This window comes from Anser cygnoides, chromosome 12 (genome assembly GCF_040182565.1).
Source record: "Anser cygnoides isolate HZ-2024a breed goose chromosome 12, Taihu_goose_T2T_genome, whole genome shotgun sequence".
In the NCBI taxonomy this organism is placed as follows: domain Eukaryota; kingdom Metazoa; phylum Chordata; class Aves; order Anseriformes; family Anatidae; genus Anser; species Anser cygnoides.
The window spans coordinates 4,591,369-4,618,321 of NC_089884.1; the positions used below are offsets into that span (position 1 = coordinate 4,591,369).

Below are 26,953 nucleotides of genomic sequence, written 5' to 3' on the forward strand. Positions count from 1 at the left end.
TATTCTTGGAAATTAAAATAACTCCTCGATTAATCCCCATCACTAATCAATATCTCACCACCATGATATCACTAAACAAACATTAATTCCATGATAACAGGTCCATAACAAGTTTTGAGGGAAGATATTCCCATTGTTTTCCCATATGAAGTCTCTGAAATACAGCTGAGGAAACATGTCCTAAATTCAGTGATATCACAGAAATCAATCATTATAACTTTGAGTGGAGGTCTTTGGCTTTGTTCTGAGGAAAAAGAAAAAAAAAATTGACCAACTGAAATACCAACTGTTCATGTCTCTTGCTGTCATGCAAGCTGGCAGGGCAAGATAAAATGGCTCCATAACCTCCTTTGCTTTTTAGGGTAGCGCTGTGCCGTAAGCCAGATGGCAAATAAATCAGAGTATAGCTTTCCTTTAATCTATTAACGAACGTGAAGTAGACGATGCACAAAGAAAGAGATGCTCAGGATCCTTCAAGGGCATCCATGTTGCTTTTCTCATTTCATAGCAACCTCTAAGTTATTAATTTCTCTGCAAAATTCCTGTTGTCATTTATCACTAATAATGATCACTGCAGGGCATTCCAGAGAGGAAATGCACTCTCGTGGTCTATGGAAATCAATTTACTGACGCCCTTAGAACCACACAAATAATTTATTTTTAGTTCATCTGCCAAGTAGGAGGTATTGAAGGAAAGAGTTCCACCAGAACTGAACTCAAAAGAAAAATCATTTTCTTGCCAAAATGAGAAAAAGTCTTTCAGTGCAACAGAAAGCATTCCTGATGACAAATAAAGGCTGGATTTCTAATAAATGTAGGAAAAATAAGGAAGTTCTAGAATTATAAAATTATAAGGTGGAAGAGAAAGAGTGGTTGACGTTCTCCATGTACTAGCTCCAGTATTCACCAGGACCCAATTCAGCTGCTCTCCTTGCCCAGAGTTTCTGGAGCTTGCACTGCCCCCTCTGCTTTTTACATAAGTCTCCTAACTAGCAATCTATGTCAGCCCCTTTTGTTGAAACTATTTCAGTCGTATCCAATTAATCATTGCAGGGGGAAAAGAAAAAGGGAAATCATAGCAATGATACTTTAGCATGGGGCTTCAAAATCCACAGAAAATCCAGAGGCACTTTCTCTCTCCTTGTTGAAGCTGATGTTTAAATAATTCCACAGTCTGAAATCATTATACACAAGTATTCTCCAGCACACATCAAAAGCAGGTTCCAGTTCCCTGAATACTTATTAAAATATCTATAAATATACTTATTTTAAAATCACTAATGCTTCTCATGGTTTTAATGTTTTCTTTTCGAAAAGCATTAGAAAAGCATAAGCACTCAGGTGAGCAAGGGCTGAAACAGCAACCTTCCCTCGTGTGGCAAACTATCAGCCTCCAGAGTTACTTCCTCATTCGATCCACTTGTAATTAATCCATTTAAAGTACAGCAGTTCCAACAGAAGGGTAAAGCAGGGAATATGCGTGCAGTTAAAAGATTTCACTCTCCTGGTCCTATGGCACACGTAGATCCTAGTAAAATCTCCTCTCCTCAGGAAATCCTAGATGAGAAAACACTACCTGGTACACCTAAGATTTTGAAGACCATCACAAACATGTCACAGAGAAACGCAAAGAGATGAGAGAACGGGAAGGAGAAGAAAAGCAGAGGTTTGCTGTCTAGCATGCTATATTTGCCTGAGTCTTGCTTTGAAGGCTCTACTGAATTTGTTGCTGTTGTTGCTTTTGGTTTTACAACCCAGAGAGGCAGGAGAAGCACACAGTGCCATCCTCACCTGCGCACAGCACTCGTTGGCTGAGCCCCACACGCAGCTGGCTCAGCGTACATTGTCACTCTGCACATCTCACAGCTACTCCCTCCAGCAGTCACAAGTTGTGCCAGGAGAGGTTTAGCTTGGAAGAATTTATTCATGGACAGGGTGGTCAAGCACTGGAATGAGCTACCCAGGAAAGTGGTGGAGTCCCCATCCCTGGAGGTGTTTAAGAGGTGTGTGGATGTGGCGCTAAGGGTCATTGTTTAGTGGTGAAACTCAGGAGGTCAGATTGACTTGGTGATCTTGAAGGTCTTTTCCCACCTAGATGATTCTATGATTTTTAGTAATGTTGTTTTCATCTCAGTAGGCGCTTTAATCATCCTTTCTAGTAACCATCTTTCTGTTGAAATTTGGAGTGCTTATTTCCATGAGGAGATATCTTCCCAATGGTTCTCTCCCTTCATTACTAAACTGTCAATTCTCTATTAAATTCACGCAGACCTTTCCACAGAGGACAAACTAAAAGCAGTGGTTGTGACTCGGTCTTCTGAATCACCAGCTCTAGGGGCAATACTCTATTACAGGCCTGGCATTAGAGACCAGCACGAGCAGTAAAGCTAGCCAGAGAATGTGATTTTATGCCCTTTACTTGTAACCTACCATAGCCTGGTTGCATTAAGCCTGGCCTTTGATCTCACTTAGCAAATATTTATATCTTCATGAAACTTTTAAATCTGTCAGTTCTTATGGGGGCTGTGGCAGCTGTTCTAGCAAGGGCTGTTCCCCACGCAACCCAGGGGCAGCTGCTGCTCATTCCCCACCACCTTCCTCAGCAGGAGCCCTGCCAGCAGCCACCAGCCTGACTTCCCAGGGCTCTCGCCTAAGTACCACGAGCAGTGGGGGTGCAGCACCAGCTTTTCCACCTATTTTTAGTGTTCACCCTTATCCAGAGCTTCACTATATTTAAGAGGTTATTACAAGGTAATATAAAAGACCAGGTCTAAATTTGTTCAAAAATCCAGTCCCACTTGCATCTAGGAAGAAGACAAGTTTGGGCACAGATTTATGCATGAAAACCAAACTTTAGCGAGATTAGCACCCATCTGGAAGAACTGTATTTCTTGCTGTAGATATGGTTCTGATCATAATCAATCCAAATTATTTGTTTCAACACAGAAAACACAAAGAGTAGGAAATTTGTATGCCTCTTATTTTGTGTGGCTGCACAGGTAACAGTCACCTTACAGTTCTGCCACAGCCCAGTCCTTCAAGAATGGCAAACATTTTGCGTACGCAAAACCTTCTGCTGAAGCTACCAGAGTTTAAGCATATTCTTACATTGAAGTAGAGTTAAATTTCAATATAAAGCATAGAGGGAGCTTAAGTTCCAGCTTAAGTACCTTGCTAATCAGGATCTAAAGCATAGCTAAGGTACCAGAAAGAGTTAAGTATGTCCAGCACTTGTTCAATTACAAGTAATTTCATTTCAATTAATTATCAGCGCTAACTGTAGTTAGTATCATACAATTCTGGGAAGTGATGCTGATGTATAAAAACAGTAGTAAGTAGTCAATGACTAATATTTCTAGGAGCATTAAAACTAATAGATTTATTATGCAAGTGTTAAAGCTTCTATACTTCAGTTTCTTCTAACTTTATTGGAGAAGCTATTAAAGACAGAGTGTCTCAAAGAATAAAAGTGCCAGAAGTAATAATCTCATTTTTAATAAAGTTTCTTATTTTGATTTACAGTCAGCAGAAGCTGCTATTCTATTATGCCATTATGCCTCTGCCTACCTGCGTAAGATCTCAGACATTTCTCAGAAGAAACACCAAATCTTACAGAACATTTGGAGCATTGTGTTTTCTTATTAATCAGAGGAGTGAACTGATTGGCTCTATTATTAAAGATAATTTCACAGAATTTCCTGTGACACAAACCTTATTCTTAAGAATTAGAAGCAAGCTCTTTGGTTATATATCACATTGTATAACTCCCAGAATACTGATCTCTTTTCCTTAGAATACTGTAAAAATATGTATTTCCTATTTTCTTCTGACTACAGAACACTTAAGTTGATTCTCCACAGACAAACCAGGCCGAATACCACCTTTGCCTCGAAGAGCAAAGATTAAGAACAAATAAAACAAGCAATGCCCCGACACGTAAAACAAACAAACAAACCCACAATAGTAAGTAAACCACCAAACCCATTTTCTTAGGCAACTGAGTTCATGGCCTTCTTTGTAGCCGCAACAAACCTTGCACACAATGAAGCTTCCTGACCACACCACTCAGTAGCTGCCTTCCTACCCTCTGCATCATTATTGGCATGTGGCATCATGCCGGAACACAAACTCCTGAATTCCTGGAGAGGAATTAAAGAAATTCCCAGGGCTTTTGTCACAGCTGCCTCGTTCTTCAGGTCTAAGGGAGCTCTTTGGTCAACAGGGTCACAGCTGCACATTGGTTCCTCTCTTCCAGTGCGCAATCTCTTGCAAACACTTCACCCTCCTCCCTCAAGCACTGTAACAGCAGAGGAAGCCTCTCCTCACATGCAAACAAATCAATTATTGGAGCTGTGCTGCTCCCCACAGCAATACAGACATACCACCCCATGCACGACAGCTCTTCACGGCAACTTTTAACTATAAGTAGGGCTGCTAACCGTGAGGTTGGTAAAAGTAGGAGTCCTGAAATATTGTACTCCAGGAAATTAGTACATGTTCTCGTTCATTCTTTCTCTTCCTCAGTATATCTGGCATACAGCATAAGGCATCACAGAAATAATGCATCTTTCTAATGGTAGCTATCCATAACACAAAGCATTGTGAAACGTAACATCGGGAAATACAATTAAAGATAGATTTGCACAGTTCATGCTTCACCTGTCAAACAAGCAGCAAAATAAAGGTAACAGACAATGAAAAAAATATTTTAGGTCACATAAAAGCAACTTCTAATCTTGGCATTCAGATCTGGTTGTTTTTAATGGAACATTAAAAAATACTCATTTAAAGTATTCTTATATTTACAGCTTCAATTCAGTTTCACAAAAAGTAGCTAAAGTTGACTGAATGATGCTCTGAATGGTATTAAAAGACAAGGAAAACTGGAAAATATTCTTTAGCACCTTTCTACAATGACAAAATATAGTGAGCTGTCATGCCACAGCTCATGGACTATTTTAACCAGAATTAACCCCAAATTTAGGCATATTTGTGATTGTTCATGGTGCTGTATTCAGCTGGTCAAAACTGACATTCTTCTGTGGATGCCAGTGTAAAGTTCCCCATTTCACATTCTAGCATGTTGTGGTATTGCCTGTCCCACATAAGCCCGGCACAGGCTGTCCCACTCCGTTCCTGCTTTCCACCCCACCTCGCTCTTTGGAGACTCAGCAGAAGGAAGAAGTGCTTGGCCCAGTGTGTTATCCACAACTGCTAACTGACCCTACTCTCCTCCGAACCATATGATGAGGGACAGCAGACAGAAGAGTGACAAGAAGAGATTCAGGAGCGAGCACCTGAAGTTTCCTGAATTAAGTCTCCTGCAGAAACATACAGGCTTTGTCATCAATACATCAACATTTCCTCTATGGTTTATGTAGCATCCTTTATTCTGAACCTGGCAGGAGGACTGCAGTCTCCAAGACATGGTAAAACTGTGAAAACACTTTTCTACCTTTCTGCCAACTGTGCAACATTGGTGGTTTTTGTTTGTCTGTTTGTTTTTAATTTGCATTTTTTTTGTCTCTCCCCACACACTTTTTTTTTTTTTTTTTGAGGACCAGAAAGTGGGTACAGGGAGCCAAACACACCAACATTGCATTGGTGGCCACCCTGGTGCATTTTAACACTTACTTTTGGAAAATAAACATTATCTGAACATTTTTTTTCTTTATAATTCCTTGAATTCACCTCCCACTGTATTTATTCTTCAAAGTTGAAGCCATATTTTTGTATAGGTTGGTGTTAATGTTAATGTAAGAGGTCAAATTATAGTGGTCTCCCTACTGTTTTATTGTAGGAGTTGAGAGCTGGCACTGTAATTAAAATTCCAGCTAAATAAAGCCTGCAGGAGTCCTACTTGTAAACCAAGCACTTTGGTTTTCTAGCACACCAGCATGCTTTCTGTTGCCACTAGTTCACTACCACACAAAAGAAGTTAAACAAAATCCACGTGCCTGAATGTATTCTACAAACAACACTTCTTATCAGTACGGTAGGCAGAGAATATACATAGATTCTAGTTATAGAATATATAAAAAAAATTTGAAATAAAAAAAATGCAACCATTTTTTACAGTCTCCTCTGCAGTATTTTGGCCAAAATTGTCAGACAGGACAACTCAGCCTATAACATAAACCTAGATCCTGCTGAAAGGAGGATCACAGCTGATGAAAAGGAACATAAGAGTGAGTTGCAATTTGCCCTTCAGAAAACTAAACCTGAACTCCAGGTTACAGAATGGTCCCATGCATCAATTAGATCAATTATCGTTTACTTCAATCTGACATGCTTTTAGTTCTGGAACTTGCTAGTAAGCATTTTGCAAATACGTCAAATATATACTGATGGTTGCTACAACTTCAGTGCAGAATTTCTCTTTTGCTATCCACTACCTGTAAGCTGCTTCAGTATTGCCTCTGTTGTGCTGCTCTCTTTAAAAGCACCTCAGTTCTGCTTCAGCTCTTGAGAGAGAGAAGGTGGCACTCATTTTTAGAGAGGAAACAATCCAAGCTAGTATTGAAAGTAGAGCCCTGTCTAAAGAGCAGCATCCCAGATTGTTATAGGCATCATCTTTTAGGCCCTCCCAGTGCTCCCAGTTTTATTTCTACCTTTTTTTTAAAAAAGGATTCTTTGCTACAGGAATTTCAGATTTTTGATCACTTTCAGCCTGGCTTTCCTAAGGCAATTTCTTATTTCAGTAAATCCTACCAGCAAACACTTAATATTCATAGCACAGAACATGACATGCACTTAATCCACTATCTACAGCTGTACTTGTCTGCCCAATAAGAAGCAGTCAGTACCAGGCATACGAATATGCACACAAAATCACTCCAAAATGACCACAGTTTTCAGAATCAATCCATAAAAAGTTCTTTTCTCTTATCTAGAGAAAAAGTTCTGGTGGTTAAGCTGAACTGAGACAGACGACAAAATCAAAAACACCAGCCTCCAGCTAGAAAACAAAGCACTCAATCTAATAAATTTCTGAAAGACTTCATGAGTTTATTGCCAATGTTACTTATTCTCAAAGAGAGATGGAGAGGTCACATGCTACAGGAAAGGTATGTAAAAAGGAGATGCATCCATTAAAGCAGACAATAGCCAACAAGTGCATACAGATTGCTCTGTCAAGGGAAGACTGCTTTAAATAGGCAAAGGGAAAGAAAAACTGCAAGGTGAAGCCTGAGCATAATCACAATACAAAAGTTATAATTTGATTTGGATTAGCAGAGAGAAATTCTAAAAGCTAAAAATTAATAGTGAAATACATCTGCAATTATTTTCAAGAATACTTGCATGATTTAAGATATCATTAACTTAAATAAGATTCTATGTTTAAAGAAAGATTTAACCTCTCTTACTTCCATTAATTCTTGCCAAGTGTCCACACTGCACTTTGAAGCATAATGGAACAGGTTAGACATCTTTTGCATGGTGCTTTTCTAAGATGCTCAAATTAAAAGCTGTCAGAAATGCAGTCTGTGGAAATACGAAGCTACTTACAACAGAAGAGCAGGAACATCTCAGCATGCAATCATTCATGCTACATCTGTTTGTCAGATGCAAACAGCATCCTCCTGATAAAGATGGGCTGATGCTGAAGGTGTTACAGCACAACCCCAGCTCCAACGTCCAGAAGTCATATGTCCCTACCCCTCATTTCCCCAGGAAGATTGCCCTGGTGAATTTTGTCAGCCCTGAGCAGCATTTCATGTCAGACTACTTGCTTGCTGCGTTATGCCAAGATACTTACATTTTCTTAGAAGATTTTAGCCTTCCAACATGTTCATATAGCTGAATGAGGCTGCCTCTTGGCCTGCATCTTTTTTCGGTTAGGGAGCGATAATTTAGCTAATCTAATTTTTGTTTTGGAAGTGCCAACTGGAAACGAACAGAAAAAGTCTTCCATTAAAGCACCTGGGGACGTTATTAATACAAGGTTTGCACTGCACTGAGCAATGGACCCATCCTGCTAATACTGAGCAGTTGGTCATTGATTTAGACTATTAGAAGAACAGCTGGCTTGCTTCAGCCAACCAAAGCAGACACATATTCCAAAAAGTATTCTCTGCAAAACATTATGGTTCATGGAAAGTCTTCAGGAAAATAAATAAATAAATAAATCGGATCTCTAACCAAGTAATCTGCTACTTTTACCTTCCAAAATCCAGAATCTACCAGTTAATAAAGCATGCACCGTTACTGTAAACATCTTCCCCCAATTTTTTTTTATTTTTATTTTTTTTTTAAACCCAGGGTGGAATGGCTTTTCTGACCAAAACAGACAAGACACTTTCTGGGTTTAGTTTTTCTTTTTCTCCACCTTGGAAAAATGATAAAGACTTGATAATGGCAAGAGGAGGTTTCACCAACACACATGGCTTTTCCTCCACTACTCTGCAAGAGCTGACTACATCCATTTGAGATTTTGACTTGGCATAGAAGATATTTCTGAGAGATTAATTATTTTTTCCACGTTGTTGTCTAATATCTTACCCTCTTGCAAGAAAAAAATAGTTTAATTAAATGTATATGCATAAAAATCAAACGAATATATATTTTTGACTCAATTCCCCTCCGATCCTGTTCATAAGCAGACAAGTACTGTTTGGAAGGCAACTCTCTGGCCACACATTTTGTTTTGTTTGTTTGATTTTAAATTGTTTTTGCTTTAGTCATGTGTGAAAGTAGTCTAACAGATGACAGTGTTATGTTGAAACACTGCTCCGCATTCATCTATTCAGAAACATACTTGAGATGTTCTATATTAATAACCTTACAATAACAATACCTATTTGCAGTCCTTATGCAGAAAATTTTCTCATTATGTTTGTGTAAGAGTTAGGCAATACTGAAATTTTGGTAACAGGAGCTTGGCTTCCTATAGCTATTTAAAGGGAAACAGCGTGATTAAGGGATATCCCTAATGTCTGGCTTCCAATCCTGACTAATATTTCCATCCACATGGCATAACATCGAGTCCCAGAAGCCTGGGCTTAATCATGTATACAAGTGCCAGCACTGAGGCTCTGGTATTCAAGTTCTATACATGGCTACGCGCACATTAAGATATATTTTGGACTATAAACAACGTTCAGCTTTCTGGTTAGAAAGGTTGGCAGGCATATTTCTGTAGAACCTGCTAACAAATGTCCAGCACAGGAATCATTTTTCAACATTTTGTAAAGTACATTCCTTACTATAGAGCGTTATTTATAAGAAACAAAAATATTTTAAGTGTTTGTAAAATTCAAAATGTGTTAAAGACTTCTTTATTTTGAATAGCCATACCTGTGCTTCAACAAGGATGTACTACATATATATACACCTGATTAAGTGAAAAATCCATAGTTATCTAGCTGTTGCCCAAAAGTCTAGAGAGTTTTGCCTGCATGAAATTACTAAGCCAAAACCTTACCTCATTTGAACTTGTTCTTTTGCAAGCTGCAACTACCACCTTTAGTTCTAATTACCTAAAACCTGGCATATTCAGTGTGAAGAGCCAACTCTGGTGTATAAACCTCACGTTAAAACTCTGTAGAGGATCTGGCGAATTACAGTATATTGAATTAGGCTGCCAACATTGGCTCTATACAAGTTGCAGAAAAAGTGAAGCAGGGGAGATGAAAAATGTGATAACTGTATGGATCAGAGTAAATAGAGAGTAACAATGTAATATCAATAGACTATTTCTGCAACTGGTTCATGCTGTCTGTAAAGTCAAATGGCATGGTAAACAGCAGGAATACTGGATATGATAAATCACAGATCTCACATAGCCCTCAACTATTTATCTGAGAATCTGTAGGAAATGTTTCGATGTGAGTGTGATTAGCACTATGATCCATGTACACACCTGATGTCATAATAGTAGGAAAGGTCTTCTCTGATCTTTCCACAGCCATTACTCAGTTCAAGCAAAGGAAATCTTGGAGGCTTCAGCTTTGCTAAACAGCAAAACTGCCTTAAAGTATTAATGATAAGCAGACTAATGTATTTCCCACCATATGAGTAAACAAAGATTTTCTATATGACTGAATAGAAATGTCTTTGTTCAAATCCACAGAATGAAAAAGCACACAAACACAAACAGAAAAAGCTGTGATCTTGAAACAGCTCAAGCTCTGAAACATGCAATCTATCATGTAAGAGACAGAAGAGGTCAGCCATTAATTAACATCCAAATTAAAGCTTTTCAAGTAAGGGTCAAAAATTCCTTTGTTTTGACATTTAAATCACTGACAATATATTCCCCAGTTTAGTATGCACAACACATCACCTAATGCCTTATGTTAATTGCCTCAATTTTTCAAGTGTACTATTTGATTTATTGTCAATTAAAAGTACCCCCAAAAGCCCAGACACATGTATGTTAAGTATAAACATGATTAATGTAACACAATTACATTTCCACGTTTGATGGGTCTGATTAGGAACTTTCTATCAGCCTGGCATGATGGAGCATTGTCACTACCCATGACCTGTCAGCATTGCTGAAGACAAGCTTGCTGATTTGAAAGTATATTGATGGCCACAAATGTTTCAGAAAGGTAAAACCTGCAATTAATGCTGTCAATTATCACCTTATCAAGAACCGAACAATCTTTGTGATCTTCTCTATTTAATTGCAGCAGTCTTAGGCATAAACTAAAAGAGCTACAAAGAAGAAAAATCCAGTAATGTTATTGCCTGTTAAAGCAACAGTTATGTGGAAAGACTCTTCAGTATTTCCAGAGAGTGGCTGTATGAATCCTCTCCTAACACATCAATGGACCATCTGGTTTTAAGAAGATGGCACTGGAGGAAAAGAACTGGACAGTTCAGAAGCAGGTGAGAAGTGCTTGGTTTTGTGTGTGGTCATAGAAAACACAAGGGATATGGACAGAAGGTGGTCTGATGAGGGGAAGAAAAAGTCCATCGTAAAATACAACAAACAAAATTAGGATAATGAATGGCCTGAGTAATGCTAGAGGGTGCTGTTAAGTGAGATGTAATGATAAATCAATAAAAAAGCAGTTCAATCTGAGCACGATGGGATAAAAGATAACAAATAGCAATAGGAGCCCAGTGAAATTAATGGGACGGAAGGCATGCATACACAACTGGACTGATATATATCTGTTACTGTCAACTTATACATTAGTTTTGATAAGAATCAGTACAAGTGAGAATAAGAAAAGATAAAATTCTGTACCCTTGCTTTGGGTTTATCCTCCCACCAGTAAATGTAAAATATAATTAATATTGCCCTATTTAAAAGTAATAAATACATAAGAACCTGCCATAACCTATATTAAATTGCTAGGAAGATGCTGGCAATGAAATGTACAGTAGGTCCTTGCTTAATTTGGAGAAAAAAAAAAAAGACTTTTATAGCACTTCAGAAAAGAATTAAGAAGCTCCTTTCCTTTCCTTATTGAGGACTACAAAAGCAATCACTGCTATAGACCTGCTTTGCATATTCGCTCTATTAATTTACATAGCCCTGGAAAGCCTCACATTCCAATGCAACTGCTAAATTACGCTGCTCTTGGGTAAGAGGTATAAAAAGATGCAAGAGCATGCAAAGTGTATTCAAACAGACGATTAAAAATATCAATTCTGTTGACAGCTAAAATGAAGAAACTGTGCAGAGGTTTAATACCACTGCATGAAGGACATACTATTTACAAGTGATTGAATTAACTAGAATCATGCATCGACAATCTGCCTTTGTTGAACATTACATATTAGGCCAATTTAGTGTCTGCTTATTAAAATAATTTAATTCCCAAGATTGTTTCCAGGCGTTTCTAGATCTCCTCCTGTTCTTTCCTTCTTCTCACTTTAATGATGGTATCTTAATTAACGTGCCAGCTTCACACCAGTGCAGTTTGCTGATTCACCACAGAGCTGACCAGTCAACACTGGCTTAATCAATTTATCCTTTACTTGTTTGGCAGAGCAAGCCGAAATCAGCAGGAGATCTGGCCAGACATGCAACAGCCTCAAAATTCAGAAGCAAACAAAGAATACGACAAAGGTTATTTTCATTCAGCTTAACACTAACTAGTTAATATTGTTTTTCCTTGCATAGGTTTTCAGCATTGGAGACTTACCGGCACCACCAGCACAGGAAAGATGTGAACCTGGTAAAGCTGGTCCAGAGGAGGGCCATGAGTATGATCAGAGGGCTGGAGCACTTCTCCTATGAAGAGCTCCTATGGAACACCTCTCCCCCTCCACCTGGGAGAGCTGGGGATTCTATTCAACCGTTCTCTGAATCTATGATTAAATGCAATCTACAAATTTCTATTTTAAAAATGTAGGAATGTTTAAATCCAATCAAACCATGTTCATCAATGCCTGGAAGCAATCTTGGGAGTTAAAACAATTTAGAGCAAAATTGCCTAAAGAAATTGGAAGCTTGAAATCTGCCTTCTAAACTGTATAATCTTACAGTTCTGAATAGCATTTTTGTTTTGTTTTGGTTTTGGTTTAAATTTAGTGGTATTTTCAAATCTGTATGCAAATATATTATACCTTCACCCAAACAAGCATAACAGTGTACATATATCAATATGTTGTAATAGTATCTGGAGGCAACTGAGATGGGAAACGTGCATTTAATGAGTAACATTGCTTTGTATGTCTTGGTTTCACTAGACTGTCACTGTGCACTGCCTTATATGATCTAGATACTGTATTTAGATAGCAGCACTACTATCTCATGCTGCATATCTAGAAATATTCATGATTTAACAGCAAGCAACCAAGCATAACTAAGGAACTATTAGCAATATACATATCATGTGCAAATGTGGATGTGTTTGAAAGTTATGAAAATGACAGCAATGTCCCAAAGCCACAGAAATGAACAAGTTGTATCACTTGCTTATTAAAACGATTTGAAGGAACTAAAACCAGGACTCAAAGACAGTTAAGTCTCCTTTAGCTAATGCTTTAAGCATACAGCAGCAGCTTGGATGTGATACCTGGTCATTGGAAATATTATTGAACGATCCATTTGTATAACACATGCAGTAAAAATTTTCTGTCATTGATGATCACAAACTTGATCCAGTCTCTTCTGAATTTCACGGAAAGGCTTGGACTTACACCAGCTTTGAATAGAGGTTGAATTCTAAGATACAAGCTTCTAAACCTGATTTGCAAAGAGGAATTACTAGTGAAATTTCCAAGCAATTTCCAATATTATAGGAAAGACTGTAAAAATTTCCAAGGAAATTTACTTTTCAAAAAGTGGATGATTTTAAGTTTTCACAACATCCGTATTATCCTAAATTTATGTATATATAGCATTTTGCCATCTCTAATACATGAAACCAAGTAAACTCTCTAGAGATATGGGATTAATGCAGGGAAGCACAGACAGAATGATGGCAATATTCAACACCCTACGTACAATAAAAAGCTTTCTGATAAATGGCAGGAGTGATACGAACATATAGGCAATTCTGATTTCTACACAAGAGTAATATATGAAAATAACATACGGTTCAGAACTGGCTGGTCCTCTGTGAATTCAAATGGCTGTTCAATATAAAAAACCTTTTGCTGGAATCCAGGGATGCATTCTAAATCTTCTGCACATGCAAGCAGCAGAACCTGAAGAAACAAAGGAAATGGACTTTGAACATCCACTCACTCATCCATCATGTTAGCTTCTGGGAATGATACTGGATTTGGGCTCAGTGCTCATAAAACCAAATCTTGGGCTCCGCATTCATAAAACAAAATATCCATCACATCACACTTCCCCCTTCAAACCTTCCTAAACATATTTTTTATGGAAGCTTTTGATTTTATGCGTGTGTGCTGGCATGGAGATTACAAAACAGTAACTTTGAGGGCTAAGTTCTCAGTCCAGATGATGAATAAAGGATATTATTTGTCTTTATGAAGACATAGAATGCTTTTAGGTTGCTCCTAACAACACAGTTGAACCCAGTTCAGTTTAAATGTGTGCTTAAACTAAACACTTCTAAGTTGATTTAAATAATTGAATGTAAACTGTTGATTTTCTTTTTTTCCTGAGTCACAATTCATTCATTTTCCTCATAATCAAAAAATTTACACCAAGGGAAGACTGAAAATTAAACGTGTGCATCATATTGGAGATGGATCTGAAGGTTTAAGTTAAATACGGTTTGTATTACTCTTAACATGTAGTCACCAAACCTCTTTGTCACCACAGGAACACCTTGGCAAAGGTGGGACCTTAAAAGCTAAATAAGATTTGTTGGAAACAGGTATAATGCCAATCTCAGTCTCTGAAGGTTTGTGTTCTATCCCCGAGTACAAAAAACAATCTGAAGTGCTGTTTTTCTTGTCAGTTTTTAAATGAGAGCACAGGGGTAAGAACATCTGAGAAAGATGCAGCAGGAAAAATATACTAAGTAGTTTAAAAGATTAAAGAGAGAGGCAAAAGGAGGAAAGTTCAAGACAGTAGGAAAACCCAAATCTTTATTTTTCAACTTGTACGAACATAGCCTCATTTTCAAAAGTAGTTTCTGCTTCAGAACCTCCAAAGGTGGTTTTCAAATCCTGGCCTTAACCTGGTGTACACAGCACTGTGTTCTCAAAATTGTTGTGGCCAATGTGCTTCTTGTTGGACATCCAAAGAAAACTCAAAGAGATGGGACACCCATAATGACCAAGGTGAAGAAGGTCAAGCAAATGCGGTGGCCCTGAAAGCCACATTTCATGGTTCTACCTCCACAACATTACTGTCTAGGTAAACTGATCCTAATCCTACAAAGATGCCCTGCAAAGTTTTTAACATCTGTATGTTTCCCTCATAGCCACACCGCTTGTAATCCATTCACTCAAAACAGAGCAATACATTTGCTGCTCACTCTTCATGCACTTCACACTCACCAAGTTTCACATGATCCCAGTTATAGAAATCAAAAGCAGCAGTACCTAACCTGGTAGGCATTAGTTCTCCTTACTGAAACCAAGCACTGGATCATTTGTTTCATGTCACTGACATTTGCTATAAAAACTTGGCTAAAAGTGCTGCAGACTGAGAAATAGCCAGACTATTTCGCGACAATTAAGCTAGTGGTATTGAAATGCAGCAGATAGACACCTTTCCTTTCCTCCCTGACCTCTGCTACGTTTATCCCTCTGAGGGATTAACCAAGAAAGAAAAGAAAGACTTAAAGTGGTAATACACGAAGCAAGGTGCAATACACTTGACTATTACTCACTTCTATATGTCCATGTAACTGCTGCCTTTCTTAAAAAAGCTTAAAAAAGCACAGAGCCTAATCCCTCATTCAGTTATTGAGACTGATATATTGATTTTATTGGAGATTCTGGATTCTACAGGGGTTGAGAATTGAACCATCTTCCCCTTCGGTCCTCCAGTATAAGGTATCCATAAACACAAACATACTCAGAGCCTCCCCTCAAAATTTTGCATGAACCTTGATTACTGATCATCAAAAATATCCTGGTATGTATTTAAATGGTCACATGCACACATCAATGAAATGTAAACGTGTATTTTCTGCACGTATTTTCACTGCACAGAGATGTATTTTTAAAGTACCTGTCTCTCTGACTCATGCTATTACTGAATGAATATGCACAAAAATACAGTCAAACAAAATATGCTGAAATTTAACTACAAACCTAATTCTTCCCCTAAAGGACTAATTCAGCAAATAAGAGGCAAATCATATTGTGATCTCCCAGCTTCTGAAGTCTTAAAGTTGAAACTCTTGTCTTATAGACCTATAAATGAAAAGCCTGCTCTGAACATGATCTATGTCAGTGCTCTTTGAGAAGAGAATATGTCTATTTTATCAGATTTGTGACAGTATAAGTTGACTTTGAAATCTGGGCAATCTAAATAGGTCATGAGTTAACTTCTGTAAGCCTGGTACAGAAGCTTCACATAATACGGATGTAGCAAATAGAAAATGACCTTTACTCCCTTTGAAATAATTACAAGACTCAAGCTTGGCCTTGCTGTGAAATGGAACATTTTATTCTACTTGTGCAATTCCAAGCACTTTCTTCTCAACATGTCAGACAAGACGTTAGATTTGCCACCACACAGAGTTTTTAATTAATTATCTTTTAGAAGCACAAGCATTCTTTTAATTTACTTGTCTCATGAAGAAACTTCTTCTATAGGACTAAATGTCTATCATGTTAAAATAATTTCTTTTGAGTTTCTTCATGTTGTGAGAAAAAGTCTTTAAAAATATCTTGAAAAGAAAAGCCAAGCACAGATTTGCATTGAAGGCAAAGAGAATATTCAAAGTGGAACACATTCTGAATTTATCACCATGTAGATTTCACATTTCTTTAACACAATGCAAGTGTTTGTGGGCTGATAGCTACCTAGAGAAATAGCTCAGCTAAATACACTGAAAGTAATGTTTAAAGTGTCATATATGTAGAATTTGGAGTATATAAACATTTTTCACACATGTAGTTGAATATTTATTGGGTAATTAGTACAAAAGGATCCTTCACCCACTGCTAAGAAAAAAAAAAAAGCTGCATTCTTGAAAGAACATGACAATTATGCAACAAAATTTGCACATGAAAAAGCCTGAGAAGCAAACCAAGGAGCTGTGACCACTCAGACCTAAAGTGCCTCTATTCACTGACAAGCAGAATCCAAGTTTTTCATAACCTAATGTTTTTCAGAAATGTACGGAGTGAAGACTTGTTTTTAATATCCTCACTATTTGACTTTCTGAATTTATTACCAGTCACGATAAGGAAATGTCACTAGTTCAGGTAACTCCTGTGAAAGTTTGGTCACTGAGCTAGAACTAGGCTTGATATCTCATCAGAAGCATAAGAAACACCTTTCTTATTATATTTTTTTGGTAGTTAATAAAACAGCAGGCACATGCTTCTGACCTTACTGACCTCAACATTTGCACTGAAAGCTGCTCCCATAGAACATGGGTTAAAAAATCAGTAGAGGACTGCAATTTTATACCATGCCGCGATGGAGATTAATAAAGCCCCTCATGTTAAAGTACCTTTGGGCAATGCCACATCTCAAAACCCAGAATTCCTTTACCTCTGTAGTGATGGAAAGTTAATCTCTGTAACGACCTTCCACAAAATTTCAAATGTTCTTTTAGGCTCTCCCAGATTCAATGTATGAAGCAACTCCATTCAGATTTGACTGGCCACTCTCAAAATGAATTCGCTCATCTTTAACTGTAAAAACTCTCACACCTTCATTAGCCCTACTTGCATTAAATCAACTTTCTATTATTAAAAATGCAACCTTCAGAATATTAATTACATTTCACATATATTCCTATAGCGTTAAATTCATCCTTGTGCCAGGCTTTATTTAAACAGAGATGTAACTGGTGCAGACACCTGTGAAAACCATCTGCCCAGCAATGAGTTTTACAAACAAATGCAAACAGATCTCATTTCATGAGGCAGTATTCTATATATAAGACCACGTTCTACTTTTGACTTCAGGAAAGTAACTTTAAATGTAAAAATTAAAATTAAAAAAAAAAAAGAATATAAAAATCCACAAGAGTTAAAATAGAAATGACACCATGACACCCATCTTGACCATTCCCACCCATCATTTCAAAGTCCCCAAAATAATGAGTAATTTCTTTAGAAATTAGATTTATTTTCTTGGGGGGGGAGTGGGGATTTAATTATTTTGACTTATTTACTTGTAAAAGTATATGAAAATTTATGCTCCTGAACTTTTATCTGGAAGCATGAGAACTAGATTTTTTATTTTTTATTATTTTTTTGCAGATGACAACTTGAGATTTTCATATAAAATAGTGATCCTAAGAGCTGAGCACCAAGTGGAAAAAGTAATCTGAATAATGAGAACCTCCAACACCAAATTAAATTGCACATGAAAAAATATTTTTTATCATGGAGATTGAGAACTCTGGATCTTAAAAACCTTTCTATCTTCAGGTGCTGCAATACTAGACCCCCAAAAAATGAATGAGGAGGAAGCTGTCAGAGAAGAAAAACTAATTAAGATGCACACAATCACAGTGATTTGCAAAGAGATGATGAAATCCTGCCCTACTGAAGTCAGTAAGAGCTATTCATTGATTTCACGATTTTACTCATGATTTACATGAGGGAGCTATTTAAATGAAATTAAGAGAGGGATACTTAAACAGCTAAAGAGAGCACTGCTTTAAGTAAGGTTCTTATTCTGCATTATGACTCCAATTAGAGTGCCAGCAGGTCCTGAGGCAATCGTTTCTTCAAACCACATACAGACTGGACATAAAGTTTTCCTTGTCTTCTGGTACTTTTTAACATCAGTTGGCACGGGGAAAAACTCAAAAGCCTGAATAACTTATCCTCTTATTTGCATAATTATCAAAGTTTTTTATGTTATATAAACGTATGCTGAATTATTTATCTCTGAAAGTGACTAAATTAAATAAAATACACAGCTATTTTGCAATAATTTGATTTCTAGAGCACAAAGGTTTGATGATTTTTTTATTCAATATTTTCACTATGGAGGGAAAGTTTTCACTGTTTCAGGCTTTAACCTCTTCTTTTTATCTGAAAAGGGTCTCAGAAAAAAAGTATTCACAATCTCTACAGCTCTACCTTTAAATCTGATAGTGAATTCAAGTCATTTTTGTAAGAAATGCTATTAAGATTTGGCACTAAGATTCTTCAAGGATGATAAATATCCTTTTAAAGGGCCTACATATCCATTTGCTGCATAGCTCCATCCTAAAAATGAAAGTCACACTTGGAGTACTGAAGGGTGGGCTATGAAAATGCAAATTAAAATGACTTTATTGGCTGAAATGAATTCAGTTCTCCTGTCACTAAGTGGTGTGACTGTGGTAGGCATCCATTAACTAGAAACAAAATATGACAAACTCTTTTGTGAGAGTATCTAGCACAGGAACTTTCTTTTTATGAGCACTTTCCTTGTGAACGTATGTTTATTACAAGCATTTTATCATGAATTCGATAAAAAGTGTGCATCTTCCATGACACTGGAAATCTTGTTAATTTAAGTTATTTGAGAAGTAATTTGTCAGCACTATTGTCTGAACAGACAGCTACTTTCCTTCTGAAAGGAAGGGCCGAAATGAGGAGGAAGATGGCGTACCACCGTGGTATTATACTTGGGTAAACAAAGCTGCCAAGAAGTGCCTAGCACTCAAAGATGCATCACAGTCATTTTGTCGTGTTGAGCTGGGGTGAGGGACCAAGAACATTTTATTAAACTTCTTCTGAGGTTCAGGCACACCTGAACACACCTCCATGCTGTGAACACAGCCAACACACTCAGAAGCCAGAGGTCACTGAGAAGAATAGCTCAGCCAGGGGTTGCACCAGTGTCAATGCAGCCATACTGAATACACAGGGTCCCTGGGTATTTTCTTACGCTGAAATCCTTACTACCACAACTTCCACACATCAGAACATGAGCTAGCATTGCTCAAGAGCAAGCTCTAATTTGGGAATCAAGAAAAAAAAAACTAAACAAAACACATATATAGGCCTATATAATTTGGGTCTGTATATAAAGAACCACCTCTAGTTTTCAGCTGTGGCATGCAGGCATAGCATAGTCTCCTGGCCAGATCATTTGATTCTTCTTGTGTTCCACAATTCTGGACCCTCATTCTGATGAGCATTCCATAGCTTCCAGAATAAATGTGTTCATGGTCAATTTATAGCCATTTATTCGTGTACCAATCTTTGTCTCATAACCTAATTAACCCTTTTTCTTTGTAAGTCTTCAGCTCGTTAAGCTAGCCAAACCAAATTCTTTTAACCTCTCCTACAGGATCCATTCCTTTGATCATCTCAGTAACCTTTCATTGTGCCTGCTCAGGTTTGCATATGTGCAAAATTCCAGATGAGGGCTCTCCAAGGCCTGGTAAGCAACATTCATATTTCCTTAAGCCTTAAATATGTTGCCTAATGCTCCCTAATATTCCACTTCTCCCTTTAAAGTCTTGTCATTTTTATGGATCACAATCATTCTAAAAATTAACAAACACACAAAAGAGCTGAAAATTTTGACATCAGTGTAGATACTGCTTTCATTTAGCTACAACAATGTTAAGAGGCTTTTACAAACAGAATCAGGATTAATCTTTATGAAATACAAATACAGATGCAAACCCTCATGCACTGTTAAACCTATGCCCTTTCTGGCCAGATGGGAACCAGCTCTGCTCACAGATGGCAGGCATCGTACAGCACAGAGCCCAGGCTTAACTTTCCCTCTCAACAGAGCTTATTAGCTGAGACTCAGGATTTGCTGTGAGAAAATGGTTTCCAGCTCAAGAAGGACAGTATCCACATGGCTCAGAGTGCAGGATCAACTTGCTGTTTCATCTGTATAGACATCTCTGAACATCGCTTGGATTTTTGTAAGACTGACAATAACTATCATCCCAGTTCATTAAATACTTTAATGATCAGTAAAAGAGGCCAAAATGCGTTACTTGTGCTCAAAGTGAATAATATTTTTAATTACTCAATTATTTACCAAGTAAATACCTACCCATCACGATTAATGACGCCATTTAACAAATAGAACCCTTCAGACAAAAGAATGGGTTGGGCCCCAAGGTTTTTTTGTTTGTTTATTTTTAGGCATTATGAAAAGAGTAATCACATTTTTCTGAAACCCATACAACACTGGAATGAGATTACAACTGGTTAGCCTATTTAGAGAAGCTGCATAATAAATTCATTTTACAGGGCACAGAAAAATGCAAATGAGCCATTCAATAGCACTTCTGTACTAGTCAAAGAGGCATAAAGAAGAAACATTGAAAGTCAAAGTTCTGTTCTGGTTATACTGCAAGATATGGAATTACCGAAACCTAAACTGCATTACAACAGTAACCTGTACAAAGATTGGTTTATGCCGAACATTTTAGTTATTTATCACCTAATGAAGTAAACAGGTTGATCCTATTTTCGAGCAGTAATGACTTCATGAAACACTTAGATGAATGAAAATATCAATCTCTGTTTTAAAAAAGGAAGTAAATTAAGGATTTTTTTTAAAAACATATTTATAACTCTTCACATACAGTTGCACAGGGCAAAGTCATTATTCCATACAGGAGAATGCTGATGTGGTAAAAGCCATTAGAGAAAAAATTAAAATCATATACTTCTTATAGCAGATAGTGTTGTTTTTTGTTTATGTTGTTGTTTTGTTTTGATAGGATGTCTAGAACCTATAAGGAACATGATTTAGGTTTAATTTCCCAACAGTGTGATCATTATCAAAAAAAAGTACAACCTTCCATCCATTGTTCTCTTTATATTCCACAAAGTTATAAAATAAAGCAATTATTACTACACCACAAAGCTGAACTTACTGTAACATTGAACATCTGTCTTTTGCACTGGTAAGCTAAAACCGAAAATGAACTTGCTGAAAACAATCTTTCAAAGAATAGCATGGATTTGTGCAATAAACACATGCATGGTGCTGTTACCTTGAAACATTATGACAGCAGGAACCAACCCTCAGAACTGTTAACTTAAAAAATAAAGTATGAGAAAGTGAAAATGTCTGCTTTTCAGCCTCAAGAAAACATTTGCTGAACATTTTTTGACCTTCTCCCACACAGTCGCAAACATAGCATTTTTAAAAAATGCTTACTTTCAAGTAAATCCCTTGATTCCATCAAGGGTATTGGAGAAAAAAAAAAAAAAGTCCAACGTCCAGACACCCATCATAAAAATTGAAAAATAGCTACAATGCAAGGATCCCAATGCAAACCTGTCAACTGATTGTGTCTTAAGCAGGAGTTGGACTTGATCCTTGTGGGTCCCTTCCAACTCAGGATATTCTATGATTCTGGGAAGAGGACAATATGTTCTGTAAAACCACATGCTATAGGCAGTCTGTAGCAGCATACCATTATCTGCACATCAAATGGCTGTTTTTTTCTTTACCACGAATAATAACTTGCACTATTAGTCTGATAGCAGTAAAATAGATAGTTCTGAAGAGTGGTTTTGTAGCACTTTGTTGCAAAACCAAGCTGATAGGAGGATTCTCCTGTAGTAAGGACAGGGAATATTAGTCACCTGAACCTTTCCTTCCATCATGATGCCAACATGGTCTCTATCTTCTCATCAACTTCCTATTTTCGTTAAACTGGTATGAAACTTAACCCACATAACACAGGGTTATCTACATGATAGATACAGAAGATTTATAATATAATTTAACATTATTTCAGCCTAGAACTCATTTCCTAAGTTGATTATTAAAATTACTTACACACTTCTGCATTTTTCTTGTTCAATGATATGTTTCCCAAGTTATTTTATTTTCATTTTCTAAATATGAGGCATTACCTATGCCTTTTTATTATTGGTAGGCTAGCTACCATTTAAATTTTTAATTTACTTTGTTAAATGTTTTAATTTGTTTGGTCCCATTTCTTGCATCACTGTTCATTTGATCAGTCAAGGGCCTGTGCATTTAGTTACAATAAGCATGAATTTCCAAGCTGCCAGAGTCATACAGAGGTAAAAATAAATAAATAAATAAATAACAAAAGAATACACGTCTTTGGCAGCACCAGCTGCTACTTGAGGAATATTTTTAATGAAACAAAATACAGTTGAAAAACTAAAAAGCACTTGCACCAACTCTTCTGACTCTAGAGGAAGCATGCCCCAGGGGAGAGACAGCAAGCAGTTGAACATTTTTGAGCACATCACAACAAAGCAAAATATCCAAAGCTTACAGACTCCCCTGTGTTAACAGTGACATTGCATCACGAATGACCTTTCCAAAGAAATAAAGCCCATTACAGCTAGGAACATGATAACTGTTAAAGATCAACACTTAGTAGTCAAAGGAGGAGAAAAAAAAAAAAAAAAAAAGAATTGCACTATCTGGTAAATTAATTAGAACATAAATAATATGAAACTAAGACCTTGGTCTATAACCCTCTCTCTTATAATTGCTTGCCATTTAAAAGCTGAATGAAATCTTTTATGCAAAAGATACAGCTATTGACCCCACAGGTATTAGGAAGTCAAAGAAAATCCTGCCACATGGAGATCTGGTGAGTCCTATAGAGAATGCTTTAGTAATATTCTACTGAATATCTATTTGTTTTTATTTCTTCATTGTAGAACTTAGTTCAATTATCAATGAACAACACTACTAGAACATATTGCAAGTTAACTGTTATATATTTCAGGCATTTGGTTGGTTGGTTGTAGAACCAACCATCACAGAACTATTGGACAAAATATGTATATCCAAATTAACATTGTGATTTTTTTTTTTTACATGAACTGACAGTCCTGAGACATAAGAACATAACTATGGTTGTATCCCACAAACTACATAATGAAATGTCTACAATAAACTAACATTTGCTTTTTAAATCTGTAAGTAGAAGTCAAGAATTTAGGTTTCTGCAGTAGATAGGAAACTCAGTATGTTATTGTAGCCTCCCCAGTTAACCTCGTATACAGCACTTCGAGTACCGTCCTTAGTTCTACAGTTACCTGTATTCACCGAGTCTATCATCTGTTCTAAAGGAGATTCCACAAGGAAAAGACACAAGCAACAAATGTAAAACATACTGAAGTTTGTGGAAAAAGTTAAATCTCTGCCTTAAGTTGCAAAAGCAAGATCCACATCTATGCTAACGTGAATATAATGACTAAAAGTATTGTGAGGTCAGATTCACATCTTTGTTTAAAAAATTCCTGGACAGACACCACATAAGGACATGCTTTTGCATCCAACTAAACTGAACAGGTAATATTGTCTAGCAATTTGGAATTGAGGGGATCTGAAGAAGTCTATTTTTCATCATAGATTTAGGCTAAAGAGGTTGGGTTATATTTCTAGATTATTTGAGCTACAAGTAGTAGCCAAAGTATTGAAAATTCCGACACCAGTGTATATGCAGTTGATGATGGAATGTCCTACCACTACTATTTGTAATAGGGGGTTATTTAATTTGTTTATAAGTTTATACAATCAGGTCTTTTGGTGCATTTTGACTAAGTAGAGCTGTTCAAGTTGTACACAAAAATAGGAAGTCTTCAAGAACAAATTCAACTATACAATAATTTAAAAGCACTTTTCCTTGTGCATAGCAATTTAAAATTACTGGAGCACTTCAACTTTTTTCATAAGTGCTTCAGCCTGGAAGTGATTGGGGTTCTGTGCTTGCACAGTATAAAGCAATTTAAAATTATTCAACTGCTTCAATTTTTGTGTAGGTACTTCTATTTGAAAATGATTGGGGTTCTGATCATGTTCTGTATTGAACAATTTTGTATTATTTAAATGCCGATTTATTTATTTAAATCAACGCTTCACATTTGGGACTGAGTTCTAGGAGACTATAGTGGAGTATAAGGCAGTTTAAATTATAGAAGCATTTTACATTTTAACATTTTTCATCTCCTATATAAAAATTTCAGTTTGTAATAGTGAAAGTATGAAGCATTACACTTCAAAATACATCAGCATTATATAAAATCAGAATCATAATTTCTTTTTAAAATTTTATAAGACTTTCATAATCAAATTTACATGTCTTACTGCATACTATGAAACAAGTATTTTAGAAACTACAGACTTTTACTTCAGTAAATAAAAATAATTTCCAAGGATAAGAGCAAATTCTAAAAGAAGTTTTGAGTCCAAAAAAAGTGAGGGTTTATTGCCTCAGCATTTCACTTATTCATCCTCATGTTGAGCAATTGTTCAGGTCCTTTGTAGTACAGATAATGTGTTCACAAGGTTCTGGTTCAAGTTTATTCTAAACATTAATTTTATCAAGTAGAAAATTCAGATTGCACCTTTAGGAATGTCATTCCTCCTTTCACAGGACTGGCATATAGAAACCCGTTTGGATTTCTCCCTCCCCTTCTTTGGTTAATGAAGTTATCTTTCTCAATAGTTACAGACATCCTCTGGTCTCAAGGTTTGCCCTTTGACAAGAGGGGAAATTAAGCTGTGATGTTTGAAAATAGCATTGGAGATGTACAAATGGAAAACTAAGAAATACAGCTGACAGACATCAAACTATTAGTGAATCCTCTACTTTTTTAATGTCTGGTGTCTTTCACTAATATTGCATATTCGATATGCTTACATTTACTACGAAACACATGGCAAAAATCCAACACCAGTATTTTTGTACTTTCCACAGGGATATTCAATGAACATGAATGTGGTCTAACCACTGTTTTAAAATGTGACATTCTGGAAGGAAAAGTTAGTGACTAACTTCTTCACAAGGCTTGCCTCCGTATTTCAGCTTTCACTTTTTAAACACAAATCACATATAAGAAATACAAAAATTTCTCACCAAGAAAAATAACTTCATATTCCTCTGCACATTCATTTGAAAGGATAGTGGCTAGTCCTTAAAGATATTTCATTGGCATGCCTTACTAATCACAGGCTTTTAATTTTGTGTCTCCAGTTTCAATTACAAGTAAACACTGACATCCTCAATTGCACTACACAGAGCTCCCCTTTATCCACAGTTAATCATGCTCACTGCAGCTATTCCCTAGGCTGAGGTTTCAGAGTTCCTAGCTTCTGCAAATCCTCAGTATTACATCTTTGGATTCAGAAATGAAAATACTAACATGTCTTATCATTCAAAAACACGTGCCCTGGGTTCAGGAAGGACTGTTTTCTCCTCTCCCACTAGTGAGCTGCTGTGCTCCATGTACAGAATTAAGTTGTAAAGCATTGCTAAACTCATTTGAAATATTTTGCTTAAGTAAAACCTCATATTACTGTAATTAAAGAAGCTGTGAGAAACTGTAATTAGACCAAGTGTCCCACAAATATTAATCAGTAAAGTAATATTCTATTATTAAGAAGCAGCTATGCACAGTAGGAGTTTCTCTTGCAAGAAACAAGATTAGGAACCAAGCCAAAAGCAAGCCAGAAGGCACCACAAATTAGCCTATTTGATGCTTTGTTTTACTTTAGGAATGCTTTCACCTGTAGTTTACTTATTTTTGTACTGCATTTTAGTGAAGAAGGTGTAAGCAGGCTTTGGGCTAAGGTCCTAGACCTTCTCCTTAGTGCCAGCGTGCCCAGACATTTTGTTAATGATTTCCCTTCATCTTTTGGCTTGGAACACAGTGGAGGAACTCAGTGCACACCATGGGTAAACCACTTAACCTCCCTAAGTTCCCCCATCTGTAAATGAAAACAATACAATTAACATACTTCGCAGGGAGGTTCTGTCATTTACATAAGTGTTTTGAAGTGATTTGAAATCTTGAGTAAGTACCATATAAATGCTTACAAATATTGGCTGTTTGAGGGACAATCAGGAACAATTTTGAGCATGCAAGAGATAAAATATCATGTCAAAAGCCTCAAAGTCTCTGAAACGTGAGGTGTGCTTAGCTTTATGTTGTTACCCCTGCTCCCTGCCTATCTGTTTAAAAAAGAAAAGCAATAGCTTAAAGTATTTTTCTCTTTACAAAGTGAAAATACTGAGAGAGTCAGACTAGAATCCAAAAGTAGTAAGTGTTGCGGATTAGTGTAAGATACTGCTATATTCATGTCAAAATTATTTCTAAGTTACACTATCACATACAGGTTCACAACAATATTGTGCAAGATTGCAAATTTATTTTGGGGAGGAGCCTTTAATGCAATGGTTTATAAGCAAATAAATATACGGACCAGTTAATCAAGTATCTGTCCTTTCCAGCTCTGAGTTACTTCACATATATCAAGATGAAGTGATAAACTGTGCTAGTCGACTTTTCCACTGCTGTTAAGAAGAATTATTTTTTAAGCAGCACTTTAAATCACAGATTGTTACCTGAGCTGTTAAAAATAGATTTAAAATTGAGACTTTATCTAAGCTATATCTATTTGCTACATCTAGAATACAACCATTAACTTCCTCCTATATTGCTCTCGTATGTATTCACC

The 26,953-nt window shown here is 36.7% G+C and overlaps 1 protein-coding gene across 1 annotated transcript in view; it reads right to left on the reverse strand.

Moving 5' to 3' along the window:
* The window catches only part of CDH13 (cadherin 13), a 482,951-nt gene that overhangs the window by 379,527 nt on the left and 76,471 nt on the right, over nucleotides 1–26,953 (reverse strand). The window contains 1 exon segment of the mRNA XM_067004389.1: nucleotides 13,503–13,614. Coding sequence (XP_066860490.1) covers nucleotides 13,503–13,614 — 112 coding nt within the window.